The sequence below is a fragment of the Bufo gargarizans genome, chromosome 1 (assembly GCF_014858855.1).
Source record: "Bufo gargarizans isolate SCDJY-AF-19 chromosome 1, ASM1485885v1, whole genome shotgun sequence".
Lineage (NCBI taxonomy): Eukaryota > Metazoa > Chordata > Amphibia > Anura > Bufonidae > Bufo > Bufo gargarizans.
The window spans coordinates 665,315,623-665,342,226 of record NC_058080.1 but is presented as its reverse complement, the minus strand read 5'-3'; the positions used below and the strand labels follow the sequence as shown (position 1 = coordinate 665,342,226).

The 26,604-nt window shown below is 44.4% G+C and overlaps 1 protein-coding gene across 2 annotated transcripts in view; it reads right to left on the bottom strand.

The window, feature by feature from the left end:
- Positions 1–26,604, bottom strand: part of POLK (DNA polymerase kappa) — a 90,115-nt gene that overhangs the window by 40,734 nt on the left and 22,777 nt on the right. For both annotated transcript variants that reach the window (XM_044276085.1, XM_044276087.1), the window contains exons 2-3: positions 7,641–7,809; positions 1,690–1,809 (exon numbers count right to left, since the gene is read on the bottom strand). In XM_044276085.1, coding sequence (XP_044132020.1) covers positions 1,690–1,809; positions 7,641–7,778 — 258 coding nt within the window. In that variant the 5' untranslated portion in view covers positions 7,779–7,809. The remainder of the gene's footprint in view (positions 1–1,689; positions 1,810–7,640; positions 7,810–26,604) is intronic.

The window sequence follows — 26,604 nt, the reverse complement described above, 5'->3', positions numbered from 1 at the left end:
TTAAAATGTTTATTCATATTTATATAGCGTGATATAGCGGTACATAAAACTTCACATCATTTCAAATCTGTTAAGGGGTTGTCCCATGAAAAATACTCTACATTTTTCAAGCAATCACCTGGATGTGAAGATGTTTGTAATTACATGCAATAAAAAATTTTGTATTATGTATTTGAATCCATGTGTAATAAAGTACCTTATTTCCAGATGTCTTGTTCTTTTTATTGTGAGTCTTGTCATTTCTTCCAAAAACCGCTTCTTCTGATATGCAAATGAAGCTATAAGGAGCCCAGAGGGGCGTTATTCTTTCTCCACGGTGCCCAGGAACGCCCCTCTGAAGTGCCCGCCTAAATTTGAAAACTAATAACGCCTCCAAGTTCAGCTAAATCGCCTCCCAGAGGCGCGGCTAAGTGCTCAACACCCCCCCCCCCCCCCCCCCAAGCGCTGCGCTCTGCGGCAAACACCACGATCCTCCGCTCGCCCGCATCCGAAATCCCGCGCAGGCGCAGTGCCGGCAGTTCCTGGGCACCGTGGAGAAAGAATAACGCTCCTTACAGCCGCATTTGCATTTCAGAAGAAGCGTTTTTTGGAAGAAATGACAAGACTCACAATAAAAAGAACAAGACATCTGGAAATAAGGTACTTTATTACACATGGATTCATAAAAAAAATGTTGCTAAATTGCTAGTGACAGATTCCCTTTAATAAAATGGAAATGGTTGGTGATATTAACTTCCTGTTTGTGGCACATTAGTATATGTGAGGGGGGAAACTTTTCAAGATGGGTGGTGACCATCACGGCCGTTTTGAAGTCGGCCATTTTGAATCCAACTTTTGTTTTTTCAATAGGAAGAGGGTCATGTGACACATCACACTTATTGGGAATTTCACAAGAAAAACAATGGTGTGCTTGGTTTTAACATAACTTTATTCTTTCATGAGTTATTTAGAAGTTTCTGACCACTTATAAAATGTGTTCAATGTGCTGCCCATTGTGTTGGATTGTCAATGCAACCCTCTTCTCATGGGATAAAAATGTATAGCATTTAGTTAATAAGCACAGGAGCACTTTCTAATTGGTGAATCAGTCAACAGGTCTACATCCCAGATGTCAAACTCATGGCCCTCAGGCTGTTGAAAAATTACAACTCCCAGCATGCCCTGATAGCTGTAGGATGTGCAGGCATGATGGGAGTTGTAGTTTTGCGACAGTTGGAGGGCCACACGTTTGGCATCCCTTGTCTACATAGTCCTAATGCCTCAAGAATGAGAAGAGGTGCCATCATGTGCACCCAGAACATTTGTCTAATGTACGGCAATGTAGGTCAATCTGGCCAAGTATATGTCACCAGCTCTGAACTAGAGCACTGCATCTGGTGACCAGCTTGTTTGGGGTCATTGCTTACATTCATAATAGAACAATTACACTGTGACAGACCCTTCATACGATGGATCCAAACTGTGCCCTACAGACCCCACTGACTTTTAGTCAGTTTCCATTGAAAGCAAGAACATTACTGAGCAATTCTGGTCATCAAATGTGTCTGAACCTTCAATGGAGGTGCCAACTCGACCAACAGCATGAACAGAGCCAAAGAGGAGTCAAAATGGCCAAAACGGAGGTCTGTTGGCAAAGGAGTAATAAAAATACAAGTTTAAAAGGATGATGAAGAGGAAGCATCACTGTACCTGAACCTGAGCCTTCTTTATTTGAGAAATGGTCAAGTGTGATTTCTGTTGCAACATTTTCTCAATGCGTTGATTGACTTGTTGGTCTTTTTTCAGTTCATTGTCATAAAATTTTGAGCCCTGTAATACACAAAAGGAAGTCGTCACTGAACACATAGGGTTCAGAGGTGTACTGGTTTCTCCACTAGTCACAGAAACTTATTGTTATTTCCCGTAACTTCAAGCCTATGATGACCTTCACGCTGAATTCTATGGACTAATGTTATCAGATATTTTAAATTTTAGAAATGCTAACAAAAAGTAAAAAAAAGTGACTTCCAAAATGGCTGAACAACATGCTGCCACTTTACTGGGGGTGTCCTGACTCTCCCCCAATGGCAGATATTGAGAGAAAGAAGGAAGGATCAGCCATCTTGTTCCTGCATGGGGATAATCTTCTGCTCTTGAGTTTGGCAATGGGTTAGGCCACTGTCAAATCTCAGTTGAACGTTTCTAGCAGGCTTTTTCGGCAGAGAACAGTCTGCCGGCGTTCACCGGATTCAACAGATCACCATTGGATGCCTATTGACTATGAGATCCATCGGTGATCAGCGCGCTTTCTGGTATTTATGCCAAACATAGCCTTGCTCCTCCATCCTCACTGAAAATACATGTATGTATGGGCGCGAAAAACCGGAATTAGTCTTACTGGTAATTCTGTTTCCATGAGATCAGCAGTTTTTCCATAGCATCATCACGACGGCATACAAGAAGATATAAAAAATATATCAGTTAAGGGGGGGGCTACAGCCTGGAGGACTTTCTGTCCGAAGGACAGATTAGAGGATCTGGAAAGATCCAGGCGATAGTGTTTTAAAAACGCATGGGTGCTGGACCAAGTGGCAGCACGACAGATTTCTTCCAGGGAAGCCCCAGCTCTCTCTGCCTGAGAGGAAGACATGGCCCTAGTGGAATGGGCCCTAATGTTGACTGGACATGCAAGATCTTGTATTTGGTAACACTGAGCAATGGTTTCTTTTAGCCATCTAGCTATAGAGGACCGGAAGGCTTTTTGGCCCTTAAACCTTCCTCCAAAGAGAACTAGCAAGTTGTCGGATTTTCTAAACTTTTCAGTCACAGCAGTATAGTTTAGGACTGCCCATCTAACATCCAGAGAGTGGAAGGAGGATTCTTTGTCATTAGAGGGCTGTTTACAAAAGGAAGGTAGGGTAATTTCCTGGCTCAGATGAAAATTGGATACAACTTTAGGGAGAAAACCGGGGTCCAGTCAGAGAATGATTCTATCATCTAGAACACGGAGGTAGAGTTCCCTGATCGAAAGAGCTTGCAACTCGCCTATTCTGCGGGCCGAAGTTATTGCAATTAGGAAGGCAGTCTTTAGGGACAATTTTATTGGACAATCAGTCATGGGCTCAAAAGGTGGTAGAGTGAGACCTGTAAAAACAATGTTCAAATCCCAGGAAGGGACATGGGCGGTGATTGTTGGGCAGAGCCTGGTAGCTGCCCTAATGAATCTTTTGATCCAACGATGACTAGCTATATCTTGGTACAAAAAAACAACTTAGGGCTGAGATTTGGACCTTCAGGGTAGAGGGTCTAAGCCCTGTTGTAGGAAATCCAGAATTCTTTGGATGTTGGGTCTATGTAAATGTGGAGACTTGTCCCCACTCCAGGAACAGAAGCGTTTCCAGATTTTAAGGTAGATTGCTGAAGTTATATTCTTTCTGGAGGCTTTCAAGGTAGTAATAACTTTGTCAGACAGGCCCTGAAGTTTCAGGGTTTGGGACTCAGGATCCATGCTGCTAATTTCAAAAACTGCGGGTTTGGGTGCAGAACCGGACCCTGCTGGAGTAGATCCCCCCGCACAGGAAGGTGCCAAGGATCCTGGAGGGAGTATTTCTGGAGAGATGAGAACCAACTCCTCTTCGGCCATAGGGGAGAGATCACAATTACCGTGGCCTTGTCCTGGTGAATTTTTTGTATCACCTTCGGAATTAAGGGAAGTGGAGGGAAGGCATAGCACAGTTTCCAATGCCAACGGATGGCGAAGGCGTTCAATGCATGAGGTCTGTCCCTGGGGTTTAAAGAACAGAATGTCTCCACCTTTGAGTTTGCCCTGGTGGCAAATAGGTCCACGTCGGGCATCCCCCAATTTCCTACCACTAGCCTGAGTGTTTCTGGGTTTAGGGACCATTCCGTATGATCGATCCTGTGGCGGCTGAGAAAATCCGCCTCCCGATTCAGTATTCCTTTCAGATGGACTGCAGATATAGAGGCCACCTTCTGCTCTGCCCATGCAAAGATTTTTGTTGTCAGTACTTGAAGGGTTGTTGACCGTGTTCCCCCTTGATGGGAAAGGTAGGCAATGGCCGTAGTGTTGTCTGATAGGACTTTTATATGATGATGACACAGTATTCTTTCTGCTACCTTCAATGCTTCCCAGACTGCTCTCAGTTCCCTGAAATTTGATGACTGGGATCTGATTGATTGTGGCCAAGTGCCCTGAAATAGATGATCCCCCACCTTTGCGCCCCAGCCGGACAGACTTGCGTCTGTTACTACTTGTAATAGGGGAGTTTTCTGCCAGGGAGTTCCCCAAGATAAGTTTTCGTGGTTTTTCCACCAATTTAGAGACTGCAGTATCCGGGTTGCTGGGATCACTTGACGATCTAGGGAGGATTGGCACCTGTTCCAGACACTCAGGATCCAAGACTGAAGAGATCTGAAGTGGATTTGACACCAGGGAACCGCCGGAATACAGGATGTTAATAGACCTAGCATACTCATCGCCTCTCTGATAGAGCAAGATCTTCTTCTCTGAAAGGATCTGATTTTCTGTTGAAGAACCAATATTTGGTCTAGGGGTAGGAATACCACTTGCTTTCGGGAGTCCAGAATCATGCCTAAAAAACAAACTTTCCTCGAGGGGATGAGGACGGACTTTTTTTCATTTACGATCCACCCGAGGTCGTCTAGGATGGAGAGAAAATACCTGAGTTGATTTGACTGAGGTCTTCGCTGATCAGAAGGAAGTCGTCCAAATAGGGAATTACCATAAGTCCCTTCCTCCGGACGAAGGCGACCATCTCTACCACTACCTTGGTAAATATTCTCGGGGCTGATGAAATCCTGAAGGGAAGGGCTCTGAACTGGTAGTGATGGATCTTCCCCGATATGTCCTGGATTGCAAACCGGAGAAAACTCTGTCAATCACTGTGAATGGGAATGTGGTAGTAAGCGTCTCGCAGGTCTATTGTACACATGAAGACGTTTTTGCTTAGAAGTGGGATTGTAGATGCCAGGGATTCCATCCTGATGCCAGGGATTCCATCCTGAATTTCTGATAACGAATAAACTTGTTTAATGGTTTCAGGTTTATGATAGTTCGAAACGTGCCTTCTTTTTTCTTTATTAGAAATAATGTTAAATAGTAGCCCCTGCCTCTTTCTGGAGGTGGAACTGGGGAGATTACATTCATCTGATGAAGTTTCTGGACTCCCTGCCAAAGGTTGGTTTGGAACCGTGTCAGTGAAAATTTTTTTGGGGGTTTTGAAGACCACTCTATTTGATAGCCTGAGCCGACTACTTTGGAGATCCAGGGATTTTGGCAAATAGATTCTCATGTCCCCAGGAATTCTGAGAGTCTTCCCCCCACTCCGGCGTCATTGCTTATCGGAGGATTTTTGGTGGGAGGAGGATTGGCCTCTTCCGCCTTTTGGATAACTCCAGCGCCCCGATTTCCCTCTCCCCCTGTAGCATTTCTCTTGATTCGAGGAGGAGCGAAAAGGAAACCGGCGCCTGAAGGGACGATCTTCTGGAAACCCCTTCTTTTTGTCTGCGGCCTTCTCTAGAATTTTATCTAGGACCGGGCGAAACACATATTCTCCAGAAAAGGAGTCCCCAGACCAGCACTTCATCCAAAGGGCTCGTCTGGCCGAATTGGAAAGTGCTGCATCTCTGGCGGAGAATCTGACCGACTCGGCCGATGCATCTGCCAGAAAGGCCGTGGCAGATTTTAAAAGAGGGAGAGAATTGAGGATCTCTTCTCTAGATGTTTTATCCTTTATATGGGCTTCTAATTCTCCCAACCAAAGATACATGGATCTGGCGACTGAGGTAGCCGCAATATTGGTTTTAATATTAAACATGGCAGCTTCCCAAGACTTCCTGAGAAGGCTGTCAGCTTTACGATCCATAGAATCCTTGAGTTGGGAGGCATCCTCAAAAGGAAGGGATGTTTATTTGTTCACTTTAGCAACTTGAACATCAATTTTGGGGATCTCATTGAAAATTTTGGACTCTTCAGAATCAAATAATCTATTTTTAAACGAAGCTGAGACTCCCAGTCGTCTTTCCGGGTCTGCCCATTCATCAAGGACCATATTCTTAATACTCTTGTTTATGGGAAACACGTTTTTTTAACTCTCAAACCCCCAAACATTTCCTCTTGTACGGAATGGGTTCGTTGTACCTCCTCCACTCCCATGGTAGACCTGACCACCCTTAATAGGTCGGACATATCCTCAGTAGAAAAATAATATCTACGACCACTATCCACTGAGTCCGAATCAGAGACTCTTTCCCCCTCTTCCCATGATCTGGCGGAGTGGACACTCTCGTCTGCTATAGCCTCCAAGTCAGAAGGGGACGGTGATCTAACCCGCTTTCTCTTAGGTTGCGGCAAATCAGGGGGATTAGTTGACAGGTGGGCCAAAGATGAACGGATCTCTTCCTGTATCATAGATTTTAATTCCTCTTTTAGAGAGGGTGCTTCGTCCCGTACAATATTTGATATACAATGTTTGCGCAATTTCTTGGGATAGTTGTCAGGAAGTCTGCCACTACAGGAGATACATTTGAGGGATCTCTTGATCATTTTTGGGGTTTCTTTAGACACGGATGGAGGCAGCGTCGGTTCAGGCTCTCTAGGGGACCGCTCTGTCCCAGACATTGTAGCCGGATGCTTCGTCCTTTTCCCGGCAGGTAAGGGTTCCGTTGCCGATCCTCAGAAGCATCCAGGACAGGGCCACTTTCCCACGTCACTTCCGGGACGCCGGCCGTGACGTCATCACTATGCCGGCGCGCAACCCAGCTGGAGCTTCAGTAGGCCAGGAGGGAGTCGACGCCGAGGGAACAGGCCCCGGATTTACCGGGACGAGACAAAACCCCACACCCCCTGCCCAGCGTTAGTACTGGACCGTGGGAGGGCAGGGGGACGCCTGCAAGATGCCGGCGATTTTCCCAAGGTAACTGAAAATAAATAAAATAGAGAGGAATCCAGTTTCCTTAGTTTCATCTCCCTGCATACATGGAGACCTTTCTCTGCCCTGTCCTCTGTAGGGACAGGAAACACTGGTGTTGGTGGTGGGAGGGGGGTATTTAACCTTTCTCTGTTCCTGCCCCTACAGAGGTCATGGGTCAATCTCCTTGTATGCCGTCGTGATGATACTATGGAAAAATTTTTTTAGGCTTGCTGCTTATAATAGAACAAGGAGCTTTACATCTATAACCCATGGCTGGAAGTTTTGACCAAACTCACAGCATCATGGATCACTATGCGAGTTTGGGTTAGAGTAGTGTTCAGTCCAGGAAATTCAGCCATCACATGGAACGTGTTTCCCAGACTGAACATGCTCGTTTGAAATTAGCCTTATGGCGTGGCCAGAAAACAAAACAAAAAATTAAAGTGGCTCCTAGGGCCTCCAGTAATTTGTGCACCCATGAAGTTACATATTACATATAATGCTAGTAGTACACAATATGATAGTACATTAGAGTAATTGCAAAGAAAGGAAATGTGCTTCTCATTTTTGAAACACTTTCCATCTCACAGTCCTGTAGAGAATGCGATTAAAAGTTGGCATGTTTACCGGAGAAGCCTATGTGAAACCAATTACAGGATGCTGCTGTAAAGTGATAATTAACAATGTACAACATGCATTTTCACTCACTTTTGTGGCTTCCATTATGATCTTATTGATCTTCTCCTTATCCAGACCTTCCATTCCAGCTTTGTTGTCGTTAAGGCCCATTCTGAATTGAAAGCCCTCATTGCTTGGTGCAATCTCTTGTTCTTCTTGATGATCCATTCTTAGAATTTTTGTTTGTTTATTTCACTACCTGAAATGGAGGTAGGAAACAAAAAAATAGCATATTACACCAGTTTAGTTTTAAAATAGAAAGAGCAAATTTTTCAAGTGTAAAATAAAAATAAAATGCTAAACACTGGCGAAAAAATAAAAAGTGATCATTCAGACTACCAACTCCATACCACAAAACATGGGCACACCCGTCAGAAGCTCAGTCAGATTTGATGGCAAGAATAGTCTAGCATGTGAGTCTAGCAGGAAAAAAAATAAAAAATAAAAAAGAAGAAAATGGGCAAAGTTTTATCTAGAATGATAAAAGAGTAAACAGGACAGTTGGTGCAAAAGAAAAAAAAAAAAAAGTGATAAACCCTAATTACCACTCATAACATTTGTTAAAGGGGTTATCCCATGACTAATGTAAAAATGAATACCAGACATCATGTAGTCCATAACAATCCCTTTGTAAAAAAGTTAGAAGCAGCCCTGGCCCTCACATGGATCCAGAGATCTCCCCATTTATTGATCTGCTAGATTTATATCACGCTGAAAGCTGAAGGGGAGTGTCTATTCTGCTCTAGCTAAAAGGGGCGTGTCTCAGCTCTCCCTATCACAGCTTAGGAGGCAGTTAAAGGATGAAACTGAGCATGTGTGGCCATCTTAGTGAGCCGGACAAAGAAATAAGAAAAAATAAACAGCAGGTGGCGCTATACAGAAACATTTTATTGAATAACGCACTGGCTATGCTAAATTTTTAATTACAGAACAATTCAGATCCAGGTGCTAGTTTGAAAAATGTTGAATATTTTTCAGAATCAGTCACCAGTTTTATATTGCTTTGAGGGCAGTATAGATAAAAAAACTGGGTCACTTTTTTTTATTATTTGACCCATTTTATTAAACTGTCTACTGCGCTAGTAGCTCTAGCTCTAGTCCTCATATTCATGCGCTCCTGCCTCACCTCGCCCCTACCATTGAATGGAAGCTTTTCTCTTATACACAGCATGGGAGGAGATCTGTCAATCATCCGCAGGACAGCAGTGGCAGCTGCATTTCATGAATATCTGGACACCAGTGCTCAGCTTGTGCTGGAAGTTCTCAACAGAAATTTGCTATTGGATAAGCCATCAACATCTAAAATCGGTTTGTTTCCGACCCTCCATACCCCTACCGATCAGCTGTCTCAGTCTAGCTCCAGCAGGGAAATATACTGAGCTAATTACTGCAGCGCTGCTCCCATTGAAGTCTGTGGAGCAGTGCAGCAGTGATCGACTGTCCACTACACCATAGAAGGAGCTGTGAACTTCCTGTGCCGAGTTCTGACTTTGGAGATACACAAAACAGCAAATCTGAAGGGGTTCGTGGATTAGATCCCCACTGATCATACATTGATGGCCTATACTGAGAACAGACGATCAACAACAAAATCCTGGAATGCCCCGTTAAGAAAACGACTGGACCAACGTCTCTGTCACCAGTTGCCAATCTTTCCCCGTTATACAATGCCATAAAAACCTTTGTAGGACTCCATTTATGATAGGCATACGGGGTACACCTTGCCACAAAGACTACTATGGGTGCTGGGTTACGACTCCACGCGATGTCCAAAAGTCTGGGCAAAGCAGGTTGTCCAGAGCACTCAGTTCTCTTCCTTTATCTCCAGGAGGAGAACGCTGTTATCCTGCTACATTACTAGCATATTAAAAGCTTATAATCATTTGTCCTCCATTATTACTCCACAATACAGCCCGAGGAATAAACTGCCTCATTCAGCACCTCAGCAGGATCTGCCCAAGCACTGCAGGGTTTTATGGCCTTCGCCAGCTGATTGCCATCTCCAAATTAAATCCTGGTTAAATATTCTACTCGTTTCCATTACATCTAAACATTGAGATAAATCTGTCTCCCCATTTCGATCATCAGACCCTGAATATGCACGTACATACAGTACAGGTACAAGCAATTCAGAGCAGAAAACCCTATTTTTTGGATGGACCACGCTTTAATAAAAAATCTAACTCTAATATTTTAAAAGGCATCTGTCAGCAGATTTGTACCTATGAAGCTGGCTGACCTGTTACATGTGTGCTTGGCAGCTGAAGACATCTGTGTTGGTTCCATGTTCATATCTGCCCGCATAATATATGCAAATGAGCCTCTAGGAGCAACAGGGGCGTTGCCATTACACCTGGAGGCTCAGCTCTTTTTCTAATTGCCGTGCCCTCTCCACTTTGACAGGTCTAGGCAACGTAGACGTCATCACATCTATCCTGACGATAGATCATAGATATCAAAATCTCGGAAAATCCCTGTAAGGAAACAGCCAAGCCAGCATGGGGCCCACGTCTATCAGACACTAACTGTATATCCTGTGGGAATATCCCAGTAAATATCTGTCAGTGGAGAACACAGATTGCCTGTAATCACACTTCTACAGAGCAGATATAGAAAGATTTAAAAGGGATTGCCTGTTTTGAACCCTTAAATTTTAATGTTAAAGGGGTTGTCTGGATGATCTTTTCTAATGGCTCAGAGTGGCATAAAAATAAAAAACAATCAAAATCACCACCAATCCTCCCGCCACCATTCCTGTTTCGATGTCCCCCAGTCCCTGCTAGTCTCTGCTTCCTGGTGTTCCTTGAAGTACAGGAAATGTCCACTTGGCCAATCAATGGCTGCCAGATTGCCACCGAGGCCAGCGATTGGCTGAGCAGTATTTCCTGTGGTGTCAGGGAAGTAACCTCCAATGGGGATACACAGGGAATCGGAATGGGTGCAACAGGGAATGATCGGAGCTGAGTAGGACTTTATTTTGTGATGCTGCTCTAAAGGGAAGATGTATGAAAGCTAGTGTAAAGTAGAACTGTCTCAGTTGCCCCTAGCAACCAATCAGATTCCACCTTCCATTTTTCAGAGCTCCTTTGGAAAATGAAAGGTGGAATCTGAATGGTTGCTATGGACAACTAAGCCAGTTTTCCTTTACACCAGCTTTGATAAATCTCCCCCTAATCCTTAAAAAAGGCTATATAAATATAAGATCAGCTGGGCAACCCCTTTAAGGTACATTCTAGCTTTATGCCATGAGGAGATCCATTTTAAAAACTTATTTACTTAGGTTTATGGCCAGCTTTACAGCTTGATTTATGATTTTGGAAAAGGAAAAAATACTGGATCTGTTTTTCCGGATTTATCGAAAAGTTGAATCAAGTTTTTAGCAGTGACTTGATAAAAATGAATGTTCCATATTGTCTCTAGGGGGTATTCATGTGTCTGTCAACGATTGCTCTTTGAATGAGGGAAGAGATTTGTCTGAAACCTGTCTCGGCACTGCGGGGAACGAGTCTTCGCAGCAGAGTTACATGTCGAGAACAATTTAGACACACTTCATCCTCCACACAAGATGCACTTCTCAAGAGGAGACTGTCAGCAAACCGAAACTTAGCAATCAAGTCCTATCTTAGTCAGATTTTACGTACAAAACTTATTTCTTAATGTGGGTGCCATATTTAATTTTATAATATTTTATGGAGTATTTTAGAAATCTGCTGCATAAAAGTAGTTAAATAGTGAGGTCCAATTGAAAGAGCCGGAAAACCTCACATTTTAGTGTCTGTATTACGCAGTGGCGTAGCATGGGGCAGGGGGGGCATTGCTCCGGGGGCAAAATTGCAGGGAGCGCAAGCAAAGCCGCACCTGGTAACAAGTGGGGCGCAGCAGTGGCAGGGCACAGGGAGATGAGCTCTTCCATTGTGGAAGCGCTCATATCCATAGTCATCTGTATCGCCGCCCTCAGGACAGCGATATAGATGGATGCTGCGAGGCAGGGGAGAGGCGTCTCCCTTCCCTGTTCCTCTGACAGGCTGCAGGCACTAGTGCCTGCAACCTAATAGAGGCCGATGCAGGCAGCGCAATGACATTATCGCGGCACCTGAGCCGTACAGCGCAGGACACAGGCCGAAAGAGGCCTGCATTGCATCGCTGCCAGCCTGATGGAGGTAAGTATAAGTGTTTATTTTTTTTATGTGGTACAATACAGGAGAGGAGCGCTGTGGGGACACTTGTTACTGGCACATGATTGGGGGGGCATCTACGGGGGGGGACACTTGTTACTGGCACATGATTGGGGGGCATCTATGGGGACACTTCTTACTGGCACATTATTGGGTGGCACTATGGGGCATCTATGGGAGCACTTACTGGCACATTATTGGGGGGAATCTTAGGAGTATTTTATACTTGCAAATTATGGGGGACACTGAGGGCATCTACTGGGGCACTAAATATAGGGGATTTTTTATACTGGTACATTATGGGGGGCACTAGGAGGAAGGCAGGAGAGAAGCGCTATAGGGGCATTTACTGGGGGCACTATATAGGGGTATTTTATACTGTCACATTATTGGGACATTAGCTAAACTGGGGGCATTAAAAGGGGGTATTTTTGGCACTGGCACACATTATAAGCGGGCATTTTTTGTACTGTCACATTATAAGGAGAATTATTACTACTGGGGGGCATTATGGTGGGCTTTATTACTACTGGGGGTCTATGGGGCACATGATTACTATTATGGGCACTATGAGAGCATTATTACTTCTGGGGCACAGTGGGGATATGTTGGGGCACTGTAGGAGCACTATTACTACCATGTGTGCTTTAACAGAGAATTATTACTATTAGTGGGACTTTTGGGAGGACTATTACTGTGGCGGCACCTTGGCACAGTATCAGCTTACCGCAATTATTTTTGGGGGACGTAATTTTTACACTATTAGTGTCAGGGGCACTATTTGCTGGGCGCAGTTATTTTAGGGCACTGTGTGCCAATAATTATTGATGGGGCATTATCTGCATGGTACTAGTATTATCAGGGGGTTTATCTGTTTCTGCAGTATAATAATAGAAAGCACAGTGGCACAGTATTGGGGGTGGTAGGATGATTTGTCCAGAAGATGATGATGGAAAAGTAGTAAACTAAGATTTTTTATTTTTTTTGTCAAACTGCAGAGACGAGAAATGGCTGAAAAATGGTGGTCTGTTCAGAAAGGAGAAGAGGAGGAAAGATCTACATCAAAGGAGAAGTCACTGGATGTAAGAGGTATGGGGCGCTGTATTACCCTGTATGTTCTGTAGGGATGGGAGGTTGGATATAGAATTTGGCCCACACTGCAGCAGCCTGGCCCCAGACTTCAGGTCACACTGTGCGTGTTCTGAATTCTGGGGGCTCACACCCATCTACTACATTACCTTTACTCAGAGAGTTACCACTGTGTTATCTGTGGCGTTATGTATGACTGCAAGTGATATCTACTACATTATTTGTAAAAAGGAGGAGTGTGGCCACAGGTTGGGGGGGGGGGGGGGGGGCAATACTTGTTTTGCCCCGGGTGCTGGCAACCCACGCTACGCCACTGGTATTACGGCCACGGCACATGAACAACTCTGTCTTTACCCCCAGATCTATGGAACCCAATATAGATTACCATAGGGCTGTGATGGCTAACCTTCGGAACTCCAGCTGCGGAGTAAAACTACTTGGAATTGAACCCGAATTCAGGATATTTTTTTTTTTCTACAGTAGAAATCAAATTTATGAAGTTATTACGCAAAGTCTCACGAGTCTTCGCAAAGTAATAACTTTGTCTCATTGGAGCCAATACATTCTAATACTGTATGAAGCGCTCGCTCTGTACAGTATTGAAACAAAGTTTCAGCTCCGACTATGTTTCATCCGAAGTCGATTCGCTCATCCCTAACATACACCAATCAGCTGTTCCATGCAGCTAATTGGTGTAGGCTTTTAACACAGCTGGGGGCACAGCTATATATATACACACACACATACGGAAGGTGTACAGAAAACTAGAAGGCAGAAAATGAAGATCCGACTGACTGGATCCAAAACTAAGGAACCAAAGGGAAAGCCCTGCAACAGACCTGGCTCTCTCCCCAACTGCCCAGCCTATGCAAAAATCTCAATGGTAGATGATCGCATATCCTCGTTCCTCGACTGTATGACACCTGAACACCCTATAATAGTGAGGGGACACAACCACCGGCTCCCTACACTTGATACGGAGGGAGTCAGGGTCACCTGGGATCCAGCAAACAGGAAAACACAAATGAATGAACAAAACTTATCTGTAGAAGACTCAGTAGTAGCATCCAGCATGCACACACTCCAGGAAGTTGTATAAACCGCAAAGTGATGCAGTATAGGAAGGGATTTAAAGGGATGCAATCAGTGCAACTACATGACAGCTGAGAGAGGCTAACGAGATGAGAAAACGAAAGCAAAACAAAAAGGAACCTAAAGCAGGAGGTTCTGAAAAACATCTGACAGAGCTTCTCAGATGTCTGGTGGGGACAGTACCCCTCCTTCTACGAGTGGACTCCGGACACTCAGAGCCCACCCGCTCAGGATGGGACCTATGGAAAACCCTGATGAGACGAGTGGCCTTAATGTCCGTCACTGGGACCCACATCCTCTCCCCTTAGGACCATAACCCTCCCAATGAACGAGGTACTGGAGAGAACCGCGGACAACACGAGAATCCACAATCCTAGAGACCTGAAATTCAAGATTACCATAAACCACAATCGGAGGAGGAGGCAAAGACGAGGGTACAATGGGTTGGACATAAGGTTTTAATAAGGACTTATGAAAAACATTATGGATCTTCCAAGTCTGAGGAAGATCAAGACGGTAGGCAACAGGATTGATGACAGACAAGATTTTGTAAGGCCCAATAAACTTAGGACCCAACTTCCATTTGATATTCTCAGTAGACAACCACACCAGATCACCAACATTCAGGTCCGGACCAGGCACACGTCTCTTATCCGCCACACGCTTATATCTCTCACTCATGCTCTTTAGATTATCCTGAATCTTTTGCCAAATAGATGACAAAGACGAGGAGAATCTGTCCTCATCAGGTAAACAAGAAGACCCCTCTCCAGAGAATGTCCCAAACTGCGGATGAAACCCATATGCACCAAAAAATGGTGACTTATCAGAGGACTCCTGACGACTGTTATTTAAAGCAAACTCAGCAAGGGACAAAAAAAGAACACCAATCCTCCTGATTCTCCGCCACAAAACAGCGCAGGTATGTCTCCAGATTCTGATTGATGCGCTCTGTCTGGCCATTCGACTGCGGGTGGAAAGCAGAAGAGAATGACAACCGAACCCCCAAGCGAGAACAGAAAGCATTTCAGAATCTGAAAACAACCTGCGTGCCCCTATCAGAGACTATGTCTGAAGGAATACCATGCAATTTGACAATGTGATCAATAAATGCCTGCACCAGCGTCTTAGCATTGGGCAAGCCAGGAAAAGGAATGAAATGCACCATTTTGCTAAAACGGTCCACCACCACCAGAATCACAGTCTTCCCCAAGGAACGAGACAGGTCCGTAATGAAGTCCATGGACAGATGTGTCCAAGGACGGGAAGGAATGGGTAACGGAAGGAGAGGACCTGATGGCCGTGAATGAGGGACTTTGGCACGAGCGCAGGTCTCGCAGGCTGCCACAAAACCCTCAACCGACTTACAAAGCGCCGGCCACCAGAATCTCCGAGCGATGAGATCCACTGTGGCTCTTGCCCCCGGGTGCCCAGCAAGGACAGTATCGTGGTGCTCCTTAAAAATCTTGTGTGTCTTAAAGCGAGAGGCACAAACAACCTCCCAGGAGGACAAAGATCAGGAGCCTCTGACTGGGCTACCTGAACCTCTGCCTCCAATTCAGGATAAAGAGCAGAGACCACCACCCCTTCAGCCAAAATGGGACCCGGGTCTTCAAAATTCCCACCTCCCGGAAAACAACGTGACAGGGCATCCGCCTTCACATTCTTAACCCCAGGGCGGAACGTAACAACAAAATTAAACCTTGAAAAGAACAAAGACCATCTGGCCTGTCTCGGGTTCAGACGCTTGGCTGACTCCAAGTAGGCCAGATTCTTATGGTCAGTAAACACGGTAATAGGGTGTCTGGCTCCCTCTAGCCGATCGCGCCATTCCTCAAAAGCAGACTTGATGGCCAACAACTCCCTATCTCCCACATCGTAATTTCTCTCTGCAGAGGAGAGTTTCTTCGAGAAAAAGGCACACTGTCGCCATTTGGCAGGAGAGGGACCCTGAGACAAGACCGCACCCACACCCACCTCAGAAGTGTCCACCTCAACTATGAAGGACAGAGAAATATCAGGTTGTACCAAGATGGGAGCGGAAGCAAAACTCTCCTTGATACTAGAAAAGGCCTTGCGCGCCTCTACCGACCAGGAGGAAAAATCTACCCCCTTTCTAGTCATATCAGTGAGTGGTTTAACAACAGAGGAATAATTCAAAATAAACTTCCTGTAATTGGCAAAACCCCAAAAACGCATCAGCGCCTTCTGATTCTCAGGAAGCTCCCACTCAAGCACAGCGCGGACCTTCTCGGGATCCATGCGAAAACCAGAAGCGGAGAGAAGAAACCCCAGAAATTGAATTTCTGGAACAGCAAACACACATTTTTCCAGTTTAGCGTACAATTTATTCTCCCGCAGGATGAGCAAGACCTGACGTAAGTGTTCCTTATGAGTTTTGAAATCAGGAGAAAAAAAATCTAAATGTCATCTAGATACACTAATACAAATTTCCCCATTAAATGATAAAAAATGCTGTTCACAAAATGCTGAAAGACGGCTGGAGCATTCATCAAACCAAAAGGCATAACCAAATTCTCCAAATGGCCCTCAGGGGTATTGAAGGCCGTCTTCCATTCGTTTCCTTCTCTGACCCTGACCAGGTTGTATGCCCCTCTTAGATCCAACTTGGAAAAAACTTTAGCCCCAACAATCTGCTTAAACAGGTCCGGGATCAGAGGAAGCGGATAAGGGTCACGAATAGTGATACTGTTCAGCTCCCTGAAATCCAGACATGGTCTTAAAGAACCATCTTTTTTCTTAAAGAAAAAACCAACAGCAACAGGTGACTTTGAGGGTCGTATGTGTCCCTTTCTCAGACTCTCAGAGATATAAGCACGCATAGCGACCCTTTCAGGTTGGGAGAGATTGTATAAACGAGATTTAGGCAGCTTGGCGCCTGGGGCGAGATTAATAGGGCAATCCTTGAACACCACTCTCAGAAAACACATCCGAAAATTCAGAGAGAAAAGATGGTACAGTCTTAGTAGCAACCTCAGAAACAGATGTCGTGAGGCAATTCTCTCTGCAAAAGTCACTCCAACCATTTATTTGCCTCGCTTGCCAATCAATGGTGGGGTTATGTTTAGTGAGCCATGGTAGCCCCAACACCAGAAGAGTAGGCAACCCGCTTAGGACGAAACATGACATCCTCAACATGAGTATCACTAACTCAAACGGATATTGTGAACTACGCCCTTTAACGATTTCTGAGAAAGTGGAACGGAATCAATAGCAAAAACAGGTATATCCTTTCCCAAAATGCAGACCTGGAAACCATAAGTTATAGCAAATTGATTATCAATGAGATTGACAGCTGCTCCACCATCTATAAAAATCTCACAAAAAAATGTTCTTGCTCTCTAGCGCCACCCTGGCAGGTAGGACAAAACGGGAACTACAAGCAAACGGAAAACCTTCAATTTCCGCATCAACCTTGCCAATAATAACAGATGGAACGTTTTTAGAGGATTTTTTTTCTTTTTGTTTCTTTATTACTCTCAAAAAACTGCCTGAATCTCCTAGAGGGACAAACATTTGCCAAATGATTTATACCTCCACAACAGAAACAAACCTTCCTATGAGAGCTGAATCTTCTATTGTCAGAGGCAAGCAAACCCAGCTGCATGGGCTCCTGCTCAGAAGGGATTGAGAGCGACTGAGACCCCTGTGCACTGAATGAGACCGCCGCACTGTCCTTGGACTGAGTATGACAGGAAGGAGTGATCTCTCCTCTCTCTCTAAGACGCCTGTCAATACGAACGGCCCGAGACATGGCAGTGTCCAAGGAGGTAGGTCTCTCATGAAAGGCAAATGCATCTTTCAATCCCTCTGAAAGACCATGGCAAAATTGTATCAGTATCAGCTGCCCAACTCCGAAATTCTGAACAGTATATCTCTGCGGACTGTTTACCCTGGCATAAAAGACGTAGTCTAGACTCAGCCAGAGCAATACGATCCAGATCATATATCTGACCCAGGGCTAAAAAAAATTCATCCACTGAACAGAGGGGCCGTGCCCCCACCGGCAGCGAAAAGGCCCAGGACTGAGCGTTATCCCTGAGCAGCGAGATGATGATCCCCACCCTCCGCTCCTCATCACCAGAGGAATGGGGAAGTAGGCGAAAATTGAGTTTGCAAGCCTCTCTAAAACAAACAAAATTCTCACTACCCCCGGAGAAAGTATCCGGAAGCGAGATTTTAGGCTCAGAACAAATTCCATGAACGTAAGCAGAAACGGTCACCTCAAACTGAGAGACAGTTTTCCGTAGATCTGCTACCTCAAGTGAAAGACCCTGCATGCGGTCAATCAAGGTTGAAACCGGATTCATGCTTAAGATGGTTTCGGCGGTTTATAATGTCACGGAAGGTGTACAGAAAACTAGAAGGCACAAGATGAAGATCCGACTGACTGGATCCAAAACTAAGGAACCAAAGGGAAAGCCCTGCAACAGACCTGGCTCTCTCCCTAACTGCTCAGCCTATGCAAAAATCTCAATGGTAGATGATCGCATATCCTCGTTCCTCGACTGTATGACACCTGAACACCCTATAATAGTAAGGGGACACGACCACCGGCTCCCTACACTTGATACGGAGGGAGTCAGGGTCACCTGGGATCCAGCAAACAGGAAAACACAAATGAATGAACAAAACTTATCTGTAGAAGACTCAGTAGTAGCATCCAGCATGCACACACTCCAGGAAGTTGTATAAACCGCAAAGTGATGCAGTATGGGAAGGGATTTAAAGGGATGCAATCAGTGCAACTACATGACAGCTGAGAGAGGCTAACGAGATGAGAAAACGAAAGCAAAACAAAAAGGAACCTCAAGCAGGAGGTTACGAAGAACGTCTGACAGAGCTTCTCAGATGTCTGGTGGTGGGTTTGGCCATATACTGGATCACATGATGCTTGGGAACACATCACTGCTGAGGCCAGTGAACGGCTGTAGCAGTGCATGGGACCACGGAGGGGATGTCACAGTCTCGGCCCAAGAGGAGCAACAATTCTGAAGCAACTTTTCATATAACTCTTTGCTAGGTCATTTCTCTATTATTCTTACTTGAAATGTATGAATGAATTGCTAGCAAGGTTGAAGAGGGGGGGGGGGGGGAGGTTCCTGCACCGTCTGACACTATTCAATCAGTGCTGTCTGTGGCAGACTGTGCAGGGACACACCCACAATTGGTAACACCCAGCTAGACCTTCACTGCAGGCAATTCATTCATAACTTTTACTAGGAATAACAGAGGAATGGCACAACACAGTCATAAGAATAGATGCTCTAGAATTGTTAATGCAAGTAGTTGGTGCAACAGAAATGTCAGGAGAGGTGACGGGTCCACCTGGTTGTATGTCTGAAGCCATAATAGTCTTGATTTAGAGGAGTCCTTTACAAGACCTTCATAATTGAGGACAAGTCATTCCTAGATTATATTAAAACTAAATAGTCAATTCTGGGTTTAGTGTTTAGACAGTCTGGTGCCAACGACGACTAAGATAATATGTAACAGGGAGATTATACTGCTTAAGAAGCAGAAGCGTGATTTCCTAAAGGTCCCAGCTATTTATATACTTGCAGGTTATCTTCATTTTAGTATTAACCATGATAACAATCAGATAATTCGATTTATTCCAATCAACATAATCGGTTTAACAATTAGTGAGCACGTATAGGGAAAAAAGAAAAAGACAAAAAAATAACGGACGTGTATAACATGCTTATATAATCCGAGCAGATAGGCCTCTCACATACAGGACAAAGGCGATGATGGAGAAGAGTTTTAGGAAACTGCATGTGTGGTATGAGGCTATGTTCACACAGCAGAAAAATCTGTGACAGATCAGTAACGAAATCAGCAGCTGAAAACAGGTCATTCTTGGCAGCGTAAATGCCACCAAATAGACTCCAGATATGTCTCTCCTCCTAACTTAGCTACCCCTATTCCATATACATCAATGGGAAAAGCCACTCCTGAACTTTTTTTTTGATCTATGTACACATGTCATATTAAAGGACTAAGGGGCACATTTATTAAGACCGGGGTTTTAGACGCCAGTCTTAAAGCCCTAAACTGGCGGTGGATCCACCAGTTCTAAATGTAAGACAGCTTCTGAGCCTTACTTTCAGACCTGTTTCTATGTCTAAAACAGGCGAAGAACATGGTGAATGAGATGGGTCTATCGGCCTGTCCCCTTCCCCACCCACAATTTTAGGCCTGGCGAGAGCAGGACAAAGACGCAGATAGCGGCGCAACTAACCACTGCGCCGCTATCTGCACCTGAAATACGCCTAATTTAGGCATATTTCAACATAGTAAATGACCCCCTAAAAGTGAGGTCTTATTCACACATTCGTGTCAATGGCCATGAAAAACAGTCAGTGTTTTAGAGAGCATTGTCGGAAACCTTAGGCTAGTTTCGCACTAGTGTTTGGGAGATCTGGGAGGGAACAACCTGCTGGATCTGTATGAATGCTGTCCCGGCTCCATTAACTATAATGGGGACCAGCTTAGACGCTACATCGACGACCTCCTGATTATCTGGAAGGGTGATGTGGCTGCCATACCACTCTTTGTGGAATATTTGAGTGCTAATCCTTGAAATTTGCACTTCACGTTTTTTCATAGTACAGTGTATTTCATGTGTAGTTACAGCTCCTCCGCCCCATTCACTTGAATAGGAAGGAGCATTTGTAGCTATACTCTGTACCATTCAAGTGAATGGGCTAAAGGCGAGTTGTAATTATACTGCTCGTCAGAGGTTGACTGTGAAGAGAACGCAGCGCTCACAGGAGTGCGGTGTTCTCTGACCGATGGGGGGTAATGTTGATTAAAAAAATTATAATTATCTCCACTACACTGTATTGCACCTTATCTGCAAAAAAATACCATACTCCACGCCACAAGCTGTCATCCCCATCATACACCAAATAGCATCTCTGTTGCTTACTGAGGTCCTTCATACCTGCTCTAAGTCCCTGGACTTTGAAATTGAGGGCCTAGGTTTAGATGCCAGATTAAGACAACAAGGGTACAATGCTAATTTAAACAGAAAAGCCAGGACTAAAGTACTTACTAATAACAGAATGGATCTCCAGATGTTCCATTGTTTTTAGGTCACAATTTACTCAGACTGTTATTTTTCTATACAATTCTCTCTGGAATATCACGAGATCAGTAAAATAATTAAAATATTGGAATATCTTCCTCTTTTGAACCAAGATCACATACTTAAACAGATCCTTAAAGTGGTCGTCTCACTTCAGCAAGTGGCATTTATTATGTAGAGGAAGTTAATACAAGGCACTTACTAATGTATTGTGATTGTCCATATTGCTTCTTTTACTGGTTGGATTTATTTTTCCATCACATTATACACTGCTTATATCCAGGGGTTACAACCACCCCGCAATCCATCAGCGGTGGTCATGCTTGCACACTATAGGAGTCTCTGGTGGCCAGGACCGTTGGAACTCACATAGGCTGGTGCTTTTTTCTATAGTGTTCAAGCTCGACCACCGCTGATGGGTTGCAGGGTGGTCATAACCATGGAAACGAGTGCTGTATAATGTGATGGAAAAATGTATCTAGCCAGCAAAAGAAGCAATATGGATAATCACAATACAATAGTAAGTGGCTTATATTAACTTCCTCTACATAATAAATGCTATTTTGTTGCTGTGACAAAACCCCTTTAATGGGGTTGTCCCACTAAAAATATATTACAGTTTTCAAACCAGCACCTGAATCTAAATACTTTTGTAATTGCATGTAATTAAACATTTAGTATAGCCATCGAGTTATTCAGTATAGCGCCACCTGCTGTTTGTTTCTTTCTTATTTCTTTGTCGGGCTCACTGAGATGGCCGCACATGCTCCGTTTCATCTTTCAACTGCCTCCTGAGCTGCAATAGGGACAGAGCACCAGCAGAATGGACACACTTAGCTGCAGCAGAAAGGACACTCCCCTTGAGCTCCAAGCTTTATATAAATCTAGCAGAGTAATTGAAGCAATGAATGTGGAGATCTCTGGATCCATGTGAAGTACAGGGTTTTGTTAGAAAGAGATTGCCATGTACTATATGATGTTTGATTTTCATTTTTTTAAATCAATCATGTGATGGCTCATTTAACTAGGGCTGTCAATATGTGGCAAAAAAAGCTTATCTTTAGGTAATATGGTAGCACCACCCCATTACATTTCATTGCTAAAAGGTGTAAAACCTGTCCTTATATTGCTACTGGCAACAAGTTGGCTGCCACCAGTAAGGGTCCATTCACACGTCCGTTGTTTCTTTCCTGATCTGTTCCGTTTTTTGCGGAACAGATCTGGACCCATTCATTTTCAATGGGTCCTGAAAAAAAAATCTGACATTGTGCTGTCCGATTTTTTTCAGGACCCATTGAAAATGAATGGGTCCAGATCTGGCCCAGATCTGTTCCGCAAAAAACGGAACAGATCAGGAAAGAAACAACGGACGTGTGAATGGACCCTAACAGTGAAATGAAAATTGTATCTTAATTAATGAAGGGACCTCACATTCGGGATAGATAATGTACCCAGTGCCACCTACAATATGTAGGTTGCACAACATACCAACTTAGGCCTCGTTCTCATTTCCATTTTTCACCAACGTGTGCTGTCGTCCGCAAACCTACCCTGTGAATCAGCTAAACTCGCTGACAACGGCGGTAACGCACAATTGCCAACTGTCCCAAATTTGCAGGGACTGCCGCCGATTTTCAGAAACAGTCCCGGCAAATTCTGGCTGTCCCAGTACCAAAAATAGGCAGGGTCAATTATAATCTCGCCCATAAGTGGTCATTTCCGGGCGGAGTCTAGCGTTCCCAGGGGCAGGGTTTCAGGTGCCCTGATTTTACCAACCTAAACGTTGATAAGTATGGGATCGGCAGTCAGTCTAATGTGGGTGGGGAGCTCCCGACTCTCCCCTGAGAAAAGATGTTGGGGGAGAGAAGGTTTGGGCGAAGTGAATCCTGATCCCTTTTGTTCTCATGGGAGATAAGCCACCACCAGAGGTGTCGGACAGCAGCCTTCTCCTCTTTCCTCATTGACTACACATGCATGTTCAGCCAAACCAAAGGTGTACGTGTATGGAAGAGTCAGGAGAGATAGCCGTTACTGAACGTGCACAGCCGCCTTAACTCCTAAGATTTGTCCAGTCCTGATCGTAAATTAAGATATTGTAACTACATGGAGTATAATATCAATTACATGGAGAGGCCTGTCCTGAGGCGGTCACCACCAAGCTCCTGATTGTTTCAATAGCTCATTATAGTAATAGGTTATTTCTCAGCCTTCCATTAACCCCACACAAACCTCCTATTATGAGATAAAATCTTCCCTGGAGCTGAGTTTTAGTACATGATGGCAGCTATACGGTCAGTATTCTAGGAACAGGTAATATTTTCCTTAAAGACATACAAACAACTAAAGATAAGACTAATATCTGTAATATTTCACCACCAGAGCAGAGATCTCAGGGGCTACAGAATAGGATGGGGGCAGGAAGGCGATTACTTACGTCTAGTGAATTGTCATCTTATATACATAGCCCTCATCCGTGAAGAAAAGACAAATAAGCACAATAAAGTCTAACCCCACCCCAGCATTCCCCAAGTCAGCATCCAGAAAAAAGATCATTTTAAAGCACCAAGAAAAAAGATTTAAGATGATACCTATTGACAGGTAGTTAATTCGCTTCCTCGAAGCTTGTAATCACCGAAGAGCAAATTTACAGCACAAAGGGACGACAATTCATAAAACCCCAAAAAAAGAGTCAATAGTAAAACACAAAGTGATTTAGATAAGATACTAGTGTTCAAATAATAGATATTTATTAGACATTGTTTATAAACATCATTAAAAATGTCAAGTCTATAAAATGAACAAGGGGTTGTCTTTGAATCTGCCAGAGTAAGATGACACTCTTGTAGAGCGCTTCTCCACTCTGACAAATTAAGTGGTTCCCAGGTGGGGGACTACCTCCTAGGACCATACATCAAAGTTTACGTTAAAAAACTGTAAAACTATAAAAAAAAAGGATAGGGATTGACAGGGGTTAATGCACACAGCGCCTAGTTGTATGGAGCTGAAATGCAATTTCAATGTTGAGGCGTGTAACACAAAGAAGGACAAGCCGTAAGGTTAAGCAAATCGAGGAAGTAGCAGGTGTCACTAAGATCTGCAGATGATCAAAAGTTCAAGCACCTAGCTCCAATCTGTGGCAAGTGGTACGGGCATAAAAGAGAGATTGAAAGCAAAGGTTTTTTAGCTGTATAAAACCTTAAAAATTGGATCAAATCATGGGATGATTGTGCAATGCCTCCTGTTTGATAGGTGCCACTTATCGTCTCAAATGGAGAGGGACAGAATCCTTGAACTGACAGGCCTTGGTTTATCACCCCAGAAGATCATTATGAGCCTAGCCAGAGATGTCAGCACTGTTCAATGTTGTGTGTCCTAGTGGTTGGGAGAACGACGACATGGAACATCTGGAATGACAGCAAGATGTGCACAGAGGCTAACCTCTGCACGGACGGATCATCCTATTAGGAGAATGACGTGTAGTGATCCATTCAGTGAAATTGCCTAGGATGGCAAACAGTTTCTACACAAACCATCAGAAGGCATTGGCACAACACTGAGTTACGAGCCAGACGTCCAGCCTCAGGTGCTCCATTAATCTCACACCGCCGCTCTCAAAGGCTATCATGGTGCAGAGCAAGATGGCAATGGAGGTCTATCCTCTTCAGTCATGAGTCGTGCTTTTGTCTCAGACGCAATGATATCCGGGGATTGGTCTGCAGACCACGTGGGCAAAGCCATGAAGAGGCCTTCACAAGGGAAGGTCACACTAGTCCTACTCCATAGATCAGGGTGTGAGCTGACATAATACTCTGTTCTGCAGCCAGACCCCCACCCAAGTCTTTATTTCCAGTACACTAACAGCTCAGTATTACATTGATTTGGTCATGAAACCAGTGGTATGGCCATTACTCCTAAGTGTCCCAGAAGCTGTTTTTCAACCAATGCAGAATGTTGCTTGAGCTACTGTGAGCAGCCCGTGTAGCCTAAATAAGCTACCATGCTACAGTGTCCCCAGACTTGTCCTCCATTGAAGAAGTCATTGGTCGGTAAATGTAAAGGAACCTTCCAGCAGTGGATCTTGACGATTTGCGTGCAAAGTGCATTTAGCGTGGCAGAACACTGCTCAGACAACCATTAATAACCTTATTGATAGCATGCCAAGCATTTAAGTGCATGTATGTCTACGTGTCCTGCTTTATTGAGCATTGAATATTTTATATACATTTTTTCTATATCATTTGCATATCATTAGCATGTCTATCGATCCTGTGATTTCCATAATTCCACCACCTTTCCCTCTTGATGTTGCAGAGTCAATCTTGAGGAGTGTCACATGGCACTAACAGAAGTCAATGGGGACGATAACTTGTCAAAAATTAAGGGCATCCTCCGGCACTCCGTGCACCTAGAATGAAATCCACGCTGCTCTCTATTCAGAATGCATTAGGATAAAACTGATCAGGTTTTTTTTCCGGTATTGAGCTTCTGTGACAGAACTCAATACCGGAAAACAAAACGCTAGTGTGAAAGTACCCTCAAAAAGACCTTCTTACTAGTGTTGAGCGAACTTGTGTTTTCAAGTTCGGTGTACAAGGTTCAGGTTATCTAAGAATTCCGTAATGGATTCTGCTACCACAGACCATAACTTATATGGTTCGTGGTAGCGGAATCCATAACGGAATTCTAAGATAACCCGAACCTGGTACATCGAACTTAAAAACACAAGTTCACGCAACACTTCCTGACATGACCGTTTTTACAGCTACTTGCATTGTCCTTGTAATAACAATTCTGGAGCATCTATCCTTATGCCCCCATGTTGCGCCATTCCTTTATTATTCCTGCTAGAAGTTATGAATGAAGTGTTAGCAGTTTACTATGACGGTCCAGATGGGTGTTACCAGTTGAGGGGTGGTGTCCCTGCACAGTCTGACACTGGCATCACTAATTGGATAGTGTCAGGCCTCTTGCACACGGCTGTTGTTCTCCCGTGGCCGTATTGTGGGCTGCATGCAGCGGTTCCGCAATACACGGGGCACCGGTTGTGTGCATTCCGCATCACGGATGCGGACCCATTCACTTGAATGGGTCCGCAAATCCGAGGATGCGGTGCGGAAGCACGTAACGGAACCCCACGGAGTGCTTCGGTGGGGTTCCGATCCGTGCTTCCGTTCTGCAAAAAAAATAGAACTTGTTATTTTTGCAGCAGGATAGACGGATCACGGACCCATTCAAGTTGAATGGGCCTGGATCCATCCCGGCCGACGCATGGAAATTGCCGCAAATTGCAGTCCCCAATGCAAAGAATGGAACCACAACAGCCGTGTGCAAGAGGCCTCAGACTGTGCAGACACACACACACACCAGCTGATAACACCCATCTGGAGCTTCACTGCCAACTGCTTGCATTTTATTCTTAACTTCTAGCAGGCGTAATAGATAATAGTCATAAGGTAAAGTCATAATAGATGCTCCCTAATTATTATGATATGGGGAATGCAAAGTTACTAAAAGGCAAAAAAAA